The 13,003-nt window shown below is 39.8% G+C and overlaps 1 protein-coding gene across 1 annotated transcript; it reads right to left on the bottom strand.

The window, feature by feature from the left end:
- Positions 1–235: 235 nt before the first annotated feature.
- Positions 236–11,590, bottom strand: dynlt2b (dynein light chain Tctex-type 2B). The gene is made up of 5 exons (XM_056277716.1): positions 11,468–11,590; positions 10,847–10,980; positions 2,556–2,625; positions 2,210–2,273; positions 236–1,726 (listed from the first exon to the last, which is right to left on the bottom strand). Exons 1-5 carry the CDS (start codon positions 11,524–11,526, stop codon positions 1,679–1,681), a joined length of 375 nt encoding a protein of 124 aa, XP_056133691.1. The 5' UTR covers positions 11,527–11,590; the 3' UTR covers positions 236–1,678.
- Positions 11,591–13,003: the final 1,413 nt, after the last annotated feature.

The following is a 13,003-nucleotide window of genomic DNA, read 5'->3' as shown; positions in this document are numbered from 1 at the left end:
CCGTGCCTGGTAAACCTCCAAAGAAAGGCACCCAGGAGGCATCCCAATCAGATGCCCGAACCACCTCAACTGGCTCCTTTCGATGCGAAGGAGCAGCTTCTCTACTCTGAGCTCCCCCTGGATGTCCGAGTTCCAAATTCAAAATTGTAATGGCTGCAAATTCAATATATCAAGAGGCCAATTTAAAAAAAAATAATAATCAAGGGCAAATGTGTTTATACTGGTGTTTGAAAGAATGCTTAACTTGCAAGGAGAAAATCTTTCACTGAAAATGAACCACAAATATTACCTTATCTGTTTTTCAAGTTTCATTTCAATTTCAAATGTTGTTGAGCAGTGAAAAACAAATGCAAAAGAAGAAAAGGCAAACATGCATCTCAGTTCATACAAACTGAACAAACAGCTCCCCTGATGTTGCTCTGATGTCAAACCAAATGACAGATAATGTATAATTTTTTAATCACCCCTGCACAAATTGGCACATAAGAGACCAAACAGATAAACAGCAACATTGAAGGCTGAGCTGAGAGTTCATGTTCAAATGGCAAAAAATAAATTTTTTAAATCACCATTTAACTGCAGACGATACAATCCATATATGCACCCATTTTCTCACTTTAAAAAAAAAAGATGTTAAAAAAACAAATGATTTTAATCCCCACTTGTAGAAGTAGCTGTCGTTCTTAATATGTTGTATATCTACTTTTTATTTGGTATTAAAAACCCCGCAAATTAACATCCCATGTTGTTTCAGGTGCTGCAGTGATAGCTGATATTTAGCTAATATAAAATTAATCTCTCTTTCTCAGAGAATCACTGCATATGCAAATTTAGAGATTTAAAGTTAGTCAACCCATCACAAGGGTGGTGATACCTTAGGCAAGTCTTTAGGCAATAATAATGAACAAGACACCTTGCAGTAGACAAAAAGGAGGACAAAGAACAGTTTACATACATGTCTTAAACAAGATGTTCCTGTGTTATTACAGTAGGAAGATCCTGAGGCAACTGTTCGTCAAAGTTGCCCGAACGTTTCCCCGGTGGGTAACTGAGTCAGAGGCGAACAGCGACCTCTGTTGTGGAAGTTGTGACAAGTTGGGCACAGAGAGCTAAACACTGCTGGGCATTGCATGTGAACTTGTCATTTGTATAATCACCATGGTTGGCAGTTTTTTTTGTTTTTTTTTTCAAAATCATATAGCCACTTGAGATATAAAAAGGCAAGGCAATCATTCCAAATTTACTGTTCTTTTACTATACTGCATCATTTGTTCTATAATGGCCTATAAGGCATTTTGAAATTTGCTTTTAGAAAAAGTCCAATATAGATACTTTATTATAAAAGTTTATTATAAATAGATGGGGTTTTTTTCCATTTCCTTTTTTCTCAATTCAGTGGGTCACATGACTGTATTGTGATTTAAATCCATTTTTAGAAACAGAATTATTTTTACCGTACTTTCTTCAAACAGCAAGAGCTTTCTCTTCTGGAGAACATTGAAGCATTATGCAGTTAAATCTTGGGTTACTTCGGATATGTGTACCAAAGAACTGCACAAATGATGGTTCCAGATGGTGGACAACATTGATGTTATGCAGGCAAAATAGACCACTTGTCTCCTTTTCTACACCAAACATCTCACTCCAATCTGAAAGAGTGCTGTGTGACCCATCCTCCTCAGTAGTAATAGCACCCAAAGGCAGCAGCTACACAGAACAAGCTGTCCTGCAGAGACAAAGCAAGGTTGTGGAAATCAGCTTACATCACCTGAGAGGGCCATCCATCCATTTTCCAAACCGCTTATCCTGCTCTCTCGCGGGGATGCTGGAGCCTATCCCAGCAGTCATTGGGCAGCAGGTGGGGAGGCACCCTGGACAGGCCGCCAGACTATCACACAGGGCCGACATACACGCATGCATTCATACCTAGGGACAATTTAGTACGGCCAATTCACCTGATTTACATGTCTTTGGACTGTGGGAGGAAACCGGAGCCCCCGGAGGAAACCCACGCAGACACGGGGAGAACATGCAAACTCCACACAGGACGACCTGGGACGACCACCAAGGTTGGACTACCCCAGGGCTCAAACCCAGGACCTTCTTCCTATGAGGCGACGGCGCTAACCACTGCACCACCGTGCCGCCCCCTGAGAGGGCCAATACTTCCTTATACCTGACTAAATAGAACTAAGACAAAGGGGCTTACATTCATGAATACATCTTCAGCGTAGTTGTCTGTGTCTGCGTCCCAGAAACACCTTGAGACCATCCTGGCAAAACACAAGGAAACAGAGCATTCCAAGGTGTTTTTGTAATGTCAAAAGAACCCTCACGTAATCAAATGTAAAAGAACAGAGTTAATAGAGTAAGGCTTGAGTCCTTAACTACCACCATCAGCGCCACAGTTTTGTACGCTATGTAGAAGATATTTCTCTAAAGTATTTTACAGTGCTCTAGCCATACTTTTTACATGATTTTTGGGCTTTTCCAGACCAATGTTTTGAAAAGTCCAAGAGTAATTTGTAGTTTACAAATGCCATGCAATCACTCACTTGATTCCCTCTCCTCGTTGTTCCCCGATGACCACTTGAACCACAAGCTTATATCTGTCAAATCCCACATCTGTTGATGATGAAAGGAGATGTGACATTGCAATAGGGTGAATAACTTGGACTGGTCGGACAACATAAGGCTACTTACAGCAAAGGGCAGAGATGTTATTCCTTAGGAGACTAAGGTCCTTCAATGTATGCAGTAGAATACTGCATATGTTTTATCAGTCCGCAGTGGCCAGCATACTATTCTATGCAGTGATGTGCTGGGGGAGTGGTGCCATGGTAGGGGAAACACACAGGTTCCACTAGTTAGTAAGGAAATACAGCTCTGTTGTCACCACTGAAATGGGTTATTTTGGAGAATGTGGGGGAGAGGATGATGAGAGGTAAAATCAACTCCATCTTGGTTAATCTCTTCCACCACCTCCATGAGGGAATGTGGAGGCAAGAGATTCATCCACCCCAGGTGCAAGACAGAGTGTCTTAGGTGTTCCTTTTTGCCAACAGTTATCAGACTGTACAACAACAGTGTCTTGACACGCCCCACCCCAATTCTGGAACTACATAACTTTAGGTCTGGTCTCGCACATTGCTACTTTTACTATTTTAGTATATATCTATTACTATTATTTATCATCTATGCCAGGTAGTAGCCTGAAGGGGATCATGCATTTAAATGCTATCCATCCTCTTACAACTGGCACAGATCAAGCAAAATTACTGAAGTCAAGGAATGCTATCTCCTCTCTCTTAGATAAATTGCAGGTCCTATGTACGTATGTTATGCATACATTGACTGTAGATTGGTGCAATCACAGTTTATGCAATCAGAAAGAGTGTGATTTTGCTCTGTAGTTGTGCTTACATGTGTAATAACCTAGGTGACAGAATTTCAAGGTCATAGTGACATTTGACAGCACAAATATTAAGCTCATCCATCCATCCATTAACTGAACCGCTTATCCTGCTCTCAGGGTCGTGGGGATGCTGGAGCCTATTCCAGCAGTCATTGGATGGCAGGCGGGGAGACACCCTGCACAGGCCGCCAGGCCATTACAGGGTCGACACATACACACCCATTCATACCTAGGGACAATTTAGTACGGCCAATTCACCTAACTTACATGTCTTTGGACTGTGGGAGGAAACCGGAGCCCCCAGAGGAAACCCCTAAGTTTTCTTAATCAATTTTTATTTATTCTCACAAATGAGGATATATTAAAGGAATGACATTTCTACAAATATGGAAGAAATCAAAATCCAGTCCATTCCCAGCCAGAGGACAATAGGGTTGTTAGTCACAAAAGCACCAACAAAAAGGCATATGCATAAGATGGCAGTATACATGGCAATTTACATTGGGTTGTACTGAAATCAACATCTTTCAACTTTCAACTTGCTGACTTCACTTCAGTGTAGTGTGATTTAGATTGGCTCACATTATTGGCTCCTACAGTGTTAAGATTATGTAACATTTTTGATGTTTTGTATGGAAATTGTTATTATGATATACCTGGACATGGAACTTTTTACATGTGAGTTTTCCATGGAAAATATTTTCCACGACCATGCAAAGTCACACTCAAACAGTAGACAGTGGACCATCATAACATATTTAATGAAATAGACAATATTCAGAATGCAGAATATAGGATGGTTTGTGACTGAACAGAGGTTTTGCACTTGAACCGAACTCATAGTACTAAACACAAGGAGAAACACAATGAAATGAACGAAGGAAGGATCAGATGGAAAATAATTTTAACAGACAGGTTTATATAACCCTTTTCAGCAATTACTTCATTTACTGAAACTGAAAAGCTGATATTCATTAGAGAGGCTATTTTGTGGGTGGGAGCATCTAACTAACCATCCTATCCAAGCAGGGGAACAGCAACTGTTTTCAAGGTTGCTGAGCTGAACCAATCTGTGCCTGCCCTGAACCCAAGGTTGTCTCCAACACAAAATCACCCATTTTCCTCTGTTTATGCCTTTTTTAGCATCTGGTTCTGGGTTGTGAGTGTTGCACAGGGCCTTGGTTCTCTCATACAGCTCTGTGGCAAATGCATCTGTGTGTTTGCCTCTCAGTGTGTCACACATCTTGTCTGCAGATGACAGCTTCTGCCAGGTTTAAGTCTCTCTGAAAGAACTTGTGAAGTCCCTCGGTTACAGAAAGTAGGGACTGAAACATCAGTAGTGAATACACTGTTGAGAACTTGTAGAGATTCTTTCTTAGACCAAGAGCTATGGGGGATCCAATGGCAGACAGACATTCAAAAATAGCAGATAAAGTGTCAAGAACTACATTAAGGGATCGCAGCTGGCATGTCCAGCGAGTGGTTGAAAGTTGTACAAGTTCAGCTGATGTCAATCAAAGTTTGGACTGAGCTTCTTTGAACTTGTGGTGGTTAACTAGGGATGTGCTGAAAAAGGAAGACACTCCAACAAACTGAAAAACTCTGCAGCCTCCGACACAGCCCTACAAGTATGGCACAACACCAAGTTTAGCTCGTGAGCATAACAATGCACATAAATTGCCTCTGGATGCAACATTCTGAAATGTGCTTGCACCCCCCCAGTGGACCCATTCATAACGGCTGCACCATCGTATGTTTGTGCGTCACATTTTAGCTCTGCTAGCCCATTGATTTGGAGCTGCTGCTGCAACTCAGTTGCTATGGACTGGGCATCAAATGGCTTCATTTCTGTTAGTGCTAGAAAACGCTCCTTAACTGCCCCCTCTGTAACAATCTCGCTTACATGTGCAGATGCTATAATCTGAGCAATGTTTCTCTGACTGCCAGTTGCCTGGTAGCTTCGCCATGCTACAACACTGTCTTTATGGATTTGTGCCATCTCATGCTTTTCAATGACGAACAAGGCTTTCTTCCAGTTTTTACATGCATTACTGACCAAAGCATCATGTTTTATGTTTTTCCAAATATTCAACATGGAAAGCAGAAAGCTGCATTTTGGTTGACAGATTATTCTAGCCATTTATATTTATCAAACCAGCAATACTGAAATGCCCTGTTCTGTGTACCAAATCTGTGTTGTGGGTAGCTATTCAGCTTTACATGTCTGGGCCCAGTGTCTTTGCCACCTAAATCATCCCTGTAACTTCTGGAAGGAGTTGCTGCAGCTGCTTGATCACTTTCCCTCTCTACGTTAGTTTGCTCCCTCTCTATCTCTGGATGTTTGCGCCCTCTCCATCTCTGGATCGGTTTGTTCCCTTTCTGTCTCTGGATCCGTTTTCTCCCTTTCACTCAAACAGCTTGCTTCTTGACCCTTTTCTTTCTTGGCCTCTCCCTCTGCATGACCCGTTAAAATTTAAGTCCAAACATTTGATAAAATAATCATTAAATGAATGAAACCCTGAAGCCTACTCCATTTTTGCTAAATCGCCCGGTTAGTGGATTTCTATGGCGGAAAGAAAAATTATCGTGAAAGACTGATGTTTGGTGTGTGAACCTCTAAAACTAAAAATGTCAGGTAAAATCGTTTAGGCTAGCTTATACCTAGTATGAGTAATAGGCCTATGTCATAAAATCCAGTATTACTTTTAACTGAAAGCTTAAACAACTCCATCGCTTTCTTCTTGATCACTAACCTCCATCAGACCTACTCCTTCAACCCTGTCAGTCTCCTCCATCTTCCTTTTTTCCCTCTCCTTGCCTGTTTTTAGTAACACATTATTTTATTAAACTCAGATTTACAAGAACTCAAGGCTTAATGAGTGATCTATCAGTTTACATTTGCATTTGTCTGAACTGGCAAAATCTTCTCACCTGACTGGCTTTCAGCGGAGATGCCTCCTTTTTTGAAGAAATTCCATATATCCATCTACAGGTTGAGGAATTGAGCAATATAAAATTGTGTTATGATCAACACAATGTGACCTTTTCACCGACATTAACTGATTATAAACAACAATCTATGCCTACTGATATGATTGTTTCGAAATACTTAAGAGGCATGTAGAAGCAAAGAATGTAAAGAGCTGTCAATAACATTATTTCTATCTCTTTCACTCGTTCACACTTAGGCTGGCTGGCTCGTCTGCTAGTTAGTATAACATTAGTGTTTTAAAGCTTATCCTCTTGTCTTTTCCTCACTTAAACCTAAAGTTAGCTAACGTTAAGCAGGTAACAAACAAGTAACAACTTGATAGCTAGCTACATTGACCATCATTTGCCATAAATTCATACTGGGGCTAAGTATCTTCACTCTGTAACTACTTACTATTTCACACTGTACATTATGTTTATCTTGGTAAAGTTTTGGCCAACATCTTGTCACAACTTCCGTGGTTTCCGACTACTGTTACAGTCTCTACCAAAGATGGTACAGGAATTGCAGAGTGGGCAGCACAGCCAATGGAAACACTGGATTAGAGCAGCAGCAGCCTCTCCCAGGTCCTAGCGCCCGGCTATCTAGATACATTGTGAATTTGGAGACGCAATGACACAATTCGATCGATTTTAATGAAAAATTAATGAGGAAAAAAAAGATTTAAACTAATAATGTAAATTCATTTAGGGGGGTTAAAGCCCCCCTAAAATAGGCCTAGCAACACCCTGCACACACACACACAGATATTTTTTTAAATAGCCTCTGAACTTATCAAGCTTCTCTTCCATATCTAAAGATATTGCTGGCCTATTAACAACCCATTGAGCAATTTGTGGTCATTTCTTTGGACTTACTGTCATTCTCTGATATGCAATGATTTCTAGGTCATCAGCCACTCACATTATAAAAAATGCTTATTGTGGATTATATACATGTAACTTTGTGAGGTGTGCCTTGCCATGGTATTGTTCAGGACATTACATGCCACAATCCAAAGAGTGGAGTGATACTTCTAAAAAATAAATTAAATAATGAACTACCTAAGGACCAGCATGGGGCAGTCAGTGTGCTTGTGTGTAACAAGAACTGCAATAAGAAATGCAGAGTCCAGGACTTGGATATAAAGGGCACTGTGGGGAATTTGGAATAACGCAAAGCTTGTCAGATAATGTTCAAATGGGTGAGTTAAAGTCCTCTTCCAAGGGATTTTGGGTGTCTGGTTGGTCATCGTGCCAGCTTGTTGGGCTTTTTTTTTTTAATAGGCCACCATGCCTGACTTCAGAATTTCTGATTTGGATTGCCGCCGAGTACGTGTTGTATTGTATTTTTGATATGTTGTGGGTAAAGCAGCCACGCAAAACACAGGGGGGCTTCTATTATGTGTGCAGTACAAACCCATTTTTTTCAGTCTTTACATTTAATGTGCCACGTTGTTCCTCTGTTATTGACGAACGAGTAGCGTGTAGGCTTAGGCTATACTTGTGTAGTTTACACATAACTGCAGCTTAGTTGGTTTGTTGGCTTGTTGATTTGATTCCTACAATGTCTGTTTAGCCTACGTTTCTGGCCACTGTCCATGCATGACTGAAAGCTATCCATGGTTCTGAAATGGAAGCCTTTTCTTGACTTACCCATTTTCCAGATAATGGGCCAATAAAATCTAACACATTGTCCATAAAATATTTACATCTAAGGGTACAGTGTGACAGTTTGTTAGAGAGTGTCCATCTTAGGGTGAGGAAGGGCCCATAAAAACATAAACTTGACCATGAAAAATTACCATTTGAATAACAATTCCCCAATTTATGATCAACACAGTTATTGATGCCCAGATAATCATGGAACATGTCTGTGAATCCATCCCTTATCAGTCTCAAAGGAACTGAGCCAGACAGGAAATGCATCAAACTTAAGAGCTCAGTTTTTTTAAATACCTTTGCTGTGAGCGTTCTTAAAATTAAATGTCATGGCTACATTTTTTTAACAAATGTATGCAAGCGTGTACAAATAACATGCATCATCTGCAACTTCCTGTGACAAATTAAGTTGAAAATTAAATTTACAGGTAATTTTTCACTTCAGTTCATTGGAATAACGACATAAATAAACTAACACCGTTGAAAACTGTTTGGCATAAGATGATTATGAATTTGTACATTCTTTAGATTATCAAACAACCAAGAAGGATGACTGACAACTCTGACAGGTCACAGTGTATTCACAGGGCAAATAAATAATCTGTATTGGTTCTTTTTGTTTGTGCATATGTGTGTGTGTGTGTGTGTGTGTGTGTGTGTGTGTGTGTGTGTGCGTGTCTAAAAAGGTGGGGGGTGAGAGGGTGTATGAATTCATAGGGGACGTTCAACTGAAAAGAATAGTATGGCAATCATAGGCCGTTGGATAGTCCCTGGATGGGTCACTGCCCACCTTTTCTCCATGCTGATGATTTGCTAATGGCCTTTCCACCAAGAAGCTTCCTTAGATAGTGATGTATTGTATATGTGGCTTTAACAGGAAACGTCTTTATCTATTGTCCACTTTTTCTCCTGTCTTTCCCTCTCTCTATATGTCTTTGTGAACGCCCAGCTTAAAAACACATGAAAGGTTTGTTGTATCAGATGCATACATTGGTCAAGACAGAAAGGGACATAATTGTGTATATAAAATAAATAAAAACTTGTAAGTGCAAGCAAACTTGCAAGCTCATATACTCTCACTTCCACCACAGATAATAATACTTCCATTGAACATGATTTGAAAAAAAATCACAAAACTGGTGGAATTGGTAGATTTCAAGAGGAAAGTGTGCAGTTAACCACATCAACCAACAAGACTCCAACGGTTGTGGGGTTTTTTTTATGCTGGTCAGCAGTCAAGACTGAAGAAAGAAAAAAAATCACAAGGATAATAAGTGAAAGGGTATCTTTAAATAATTCTCGTTCATTAAAAAAATAAAGACATTTTAACATGTGTTCCTTGATAATCACAAAAAATAGTTTTACATGTAAAATACTTATTTCAAAGGAGTCTGCGGAAGCATTTCCGACAGTCCCTGCAACAATTTTGATAGACCCTTCAGCAAGCAACTTGTATAATAAAGCATACGTGGCAATGGCAGTGTTGGAGGCCTGTGGTATGTACATTGAAAAAAAACATATTAACGCCATATTCAAGAAATTTAAGATAAATGTGGGAATGCTATAGGTACAAAAACACACACAAATTATCTATCTATCTATATAACTGTCTAGTATGTACGTACCTGTCTGTGTCTGTTTATCTGTTAGGTAGGCAGATAATGACAGATAAAAAGATTAATTGAATTGTATAGGTTGAAAGCCCAATTGATGACAGACAGACAGATGTGTTTTAGAGACCAGGAATTCTGCGGCCATTGCGGGAATTAGACACCCCTCCACCCAACCCCACGGAGGCGGAGCATGCACTGACTGGGTACGTACAGTTGTTTTGTTAAATGGCTAAAGTATTGTCTCAGCAAACAATTTTCAATATTAATTGAAAATGTTGAACTGCTGTGGTTCATGAAACTGGTTTTGACTTTTTTTTTTATTCAACAACATATGTTAATATATTTTCAATTATTTCAAACAAAAATGAATGAAAAAACTGTATTCCATTTATGGAGGGTACTAAAATGACAATGTTTTTGGTATGAATCTTAACAATGTTATTTTTTTCTATTTCTCCATCAATTCCTTCTTCTTTATCTTTGTCTTCTGCTTAACAAGCTTAGCCTATTACCTTTGTGTCAGTGCAACCAAAATCAACTTTGAATTATGATTTGTGCGTTGTTTTATAGCCGTTAGGAATCAAATGTCAGCAGTCATAAAAATAATGTTCATAATGTTACGCATAAAAATGAACATGTATCAATAAAGGGAACATGGAAACTCAAAAAGCTGTGCAATTTGTGGGGAGTCACCCTGAACACACTGGCGTTAGATTTACCTCTAGGCGTTGCAGACCAGACGTTATTGAAAACAACTTTAATTATTACATTGTTGACACTGTAAGTTGTTGACGGTCCCTAATTTGCATTGATAGTGGAGCGGAGATCCCGTGAAAAGCCTCCCCTTTCCGTCTTTGATGCACCGAGGACCGCCCGTTTCGTTGGTTTTTCAAGAAGCCTCGTCTGTCCGCTAACCACCTTGAACAACCCAATATTTGTCTAAACTCGCGCACCGACTCGGCGATGACAGTTTCCTCATCTGCTAAGTGAATATCTGTCGAATATCCAATATTTTACTATCTTCACTTCGGTGTGGCTAAGGTTAGGATTAGGGGCTTAGCTAGGGAATAATGTGGGAATAAAGGAATGTCCGTGAGGGTCCTCACACGTATAGATAAGCAAACGTGTGTTTGTTTGATTGTGTGCGTGTGTGTGCGTGTGGGGGGGGGTGAAGTGCTGGGCTCACCCCTCAGTTTGTCCCTAATGCAGTCTGCCAGAGACGAAGACAAAGCAGCCACGTCCTCTGGGTCATACTTCAGCCCAGACAAACGCTCCCTCAGGATTTCGCGAATGCACTCCTTTGCAACAGCCGATTTAAACCTGGAAGGAGTTTTGTTAAGATTTATATTTCAGCAACAGGAACCTTTTCTATCTAACGATCACTGTCTGACTCATCCCAAAACTCGACCAGCTAATACTAATAAGACGTATTATTAACCAGTGACCTTTATAGCAAATCTGAAGCGGCTATAATAGATTAATTTACAATGGCTTGTTAGTTACCCTCTACGAGACAATATCACCGGCCAGTCAATTTCACCACCATTCAAAAGCCAACTTGCTGTGAATTCATGGCACGTTAACAAGCTAAAATAAAGCTACAACGATAAAATTTAAATAAATATACAATAAACGTGAAGAATTTAACTTAAGTACAAACACAACGCACACCATTAGCGACACCGTGGTTTAAAACAAAAAGAAAGACCAGACGCGACATGATTTGTTCGCCGTTAGCTTTAAAAGCTATTTAAACATATGTTGAAGTTGGAGCTGGCTAACACAAGCTTTGTCCAATTCGACTCACTTGAGCTGAAAATTAGGCCTTATTCGGTATGTATTTTCCTCTGTATCAGACTTGTCCATGGTTAGCCGAAAATTGAGAAAGAAAAAAAAACAATATTGGTGGAAATTTACCAAGCTTGTCCGTAAATAGGTCTATCTGTTACCATAGCGACACTGCTTACTGTTTCCTGTTTCAAAATAAGAGGACCTTTAAAAAAGTAGCTCAGCAAACTGCGGCGCAATGGCGTCCTCTGCATGTCTTCTCCAGACTCTGCAGTCGCCAGCCTCGAGTCAAGTTTGCCATTGATATGCATTCAGACCGACCCCAAACATTTTGACCAAGACACTGTATTTCCCAAATTAAATATTGCACATATGAAGCTTCTTCCCTCTATTCTGCTCACATGGGAATAACATTTCCGTCATATCCTAACACGTTTTGAGTTGTATATGTTTTAGTTCTGTGTATATCTTGTACTTCTGTACAGTACAACAAAATATTTCATGCCTCACAGAAACTGGACCCATCGTGCCCTTTTAAAAGAAAACCTCTAATATTTTTATATGATTTCTATGATCATAATACACCTCAAATATTGCTCATACTTAGATCAGCACTCATGTCATATCCTTATATTAAAAATATCTTCATACTTTTTAATAATTATTGCAATCTTCTCTTACCTTGCTTTGTAAATAAATATGTGTAACCGAGACTAATGTGACAAACTAAATTCCTTGTATGTGAAAATACTCAGACAATATTTATCCACATAGAGAGAAACACATAACGCATCAACCAATCAAGTAGACAATAACCGGAAAATATTCTGAAACGTATTTCCAGAATCGATGTTATAAAAAATTCCTCTGCTCTGTCAGTTTATGAACTAGACATATATAATAATATATGAAGTTGTCCAACTTTTTGTGTGTAGTTTCTAAACTCAGAGGACTGCTCAGACACTGTCATCTTGAAGGACTTTAGAATGGCCCTTTTGTAGACAGTGTCATACGAGTAGCGAGATACTCCAACGGCCACAAATTCCCTGGAGAAGAGAATGGAAAATAAGACAGGAGGTGTAAAGTAAGAGTAGACTTTTCTTTTTGGCAAGTTTAAAATAAACAGACTCTTGGTTGTGTGTGTGTGTGTGTGTGTGTGTGTGTGTGTGTGTGTGTGTGTGTGTGTGTGTGTGTGTGTGTGTGTGTGTGTGTGTGTGTGTGTGTGTGTGTGTGTGTGTGTGTGTGTGTGTGAGATCAGTACTGCTGCTGGGACTGAACTCCAAACAGTGTGCTGGCTGTTGATCTCCTGACTGAAGCTTTTCAGTGAGGAGATTCTGCAGGGTGGAGCACATCTGATCCAAGTTGGGGAGAAAGAAATCAAGCCATAGAACAAAACTTTATAAATGATTGCATTCTCAGTCATATCTGTGCATACTATGAATCTGTATTCAGGTTAGTATATGAATCTTCTCTTTGGTGCTCACCCGAGACACCTGAGCTGTTTCTGTGTGATTGTGGAGGTGTCCGTTTGGGTGAGATTCCGAGGCAGACCTCC

Source organism: Lampris incognitus, chromosome 3, assembly GCF_029633865.1.
Source record: "Lampris incognitus isolate fLamInc1 chromosome 3, fLamInc1.hap2, whole genome shotgun sequence".
NCBI lineage: Eukaryota > Metazoa > Chordata > Actinopteri > Lampriformes > Lampridae > Lampris > Lampris incognitus.
The sequence above is the reverse complement of the archived record's forward strand: the minus strand, read 5'-3'. Positions and strand labels throughout refer to the sequence as shown.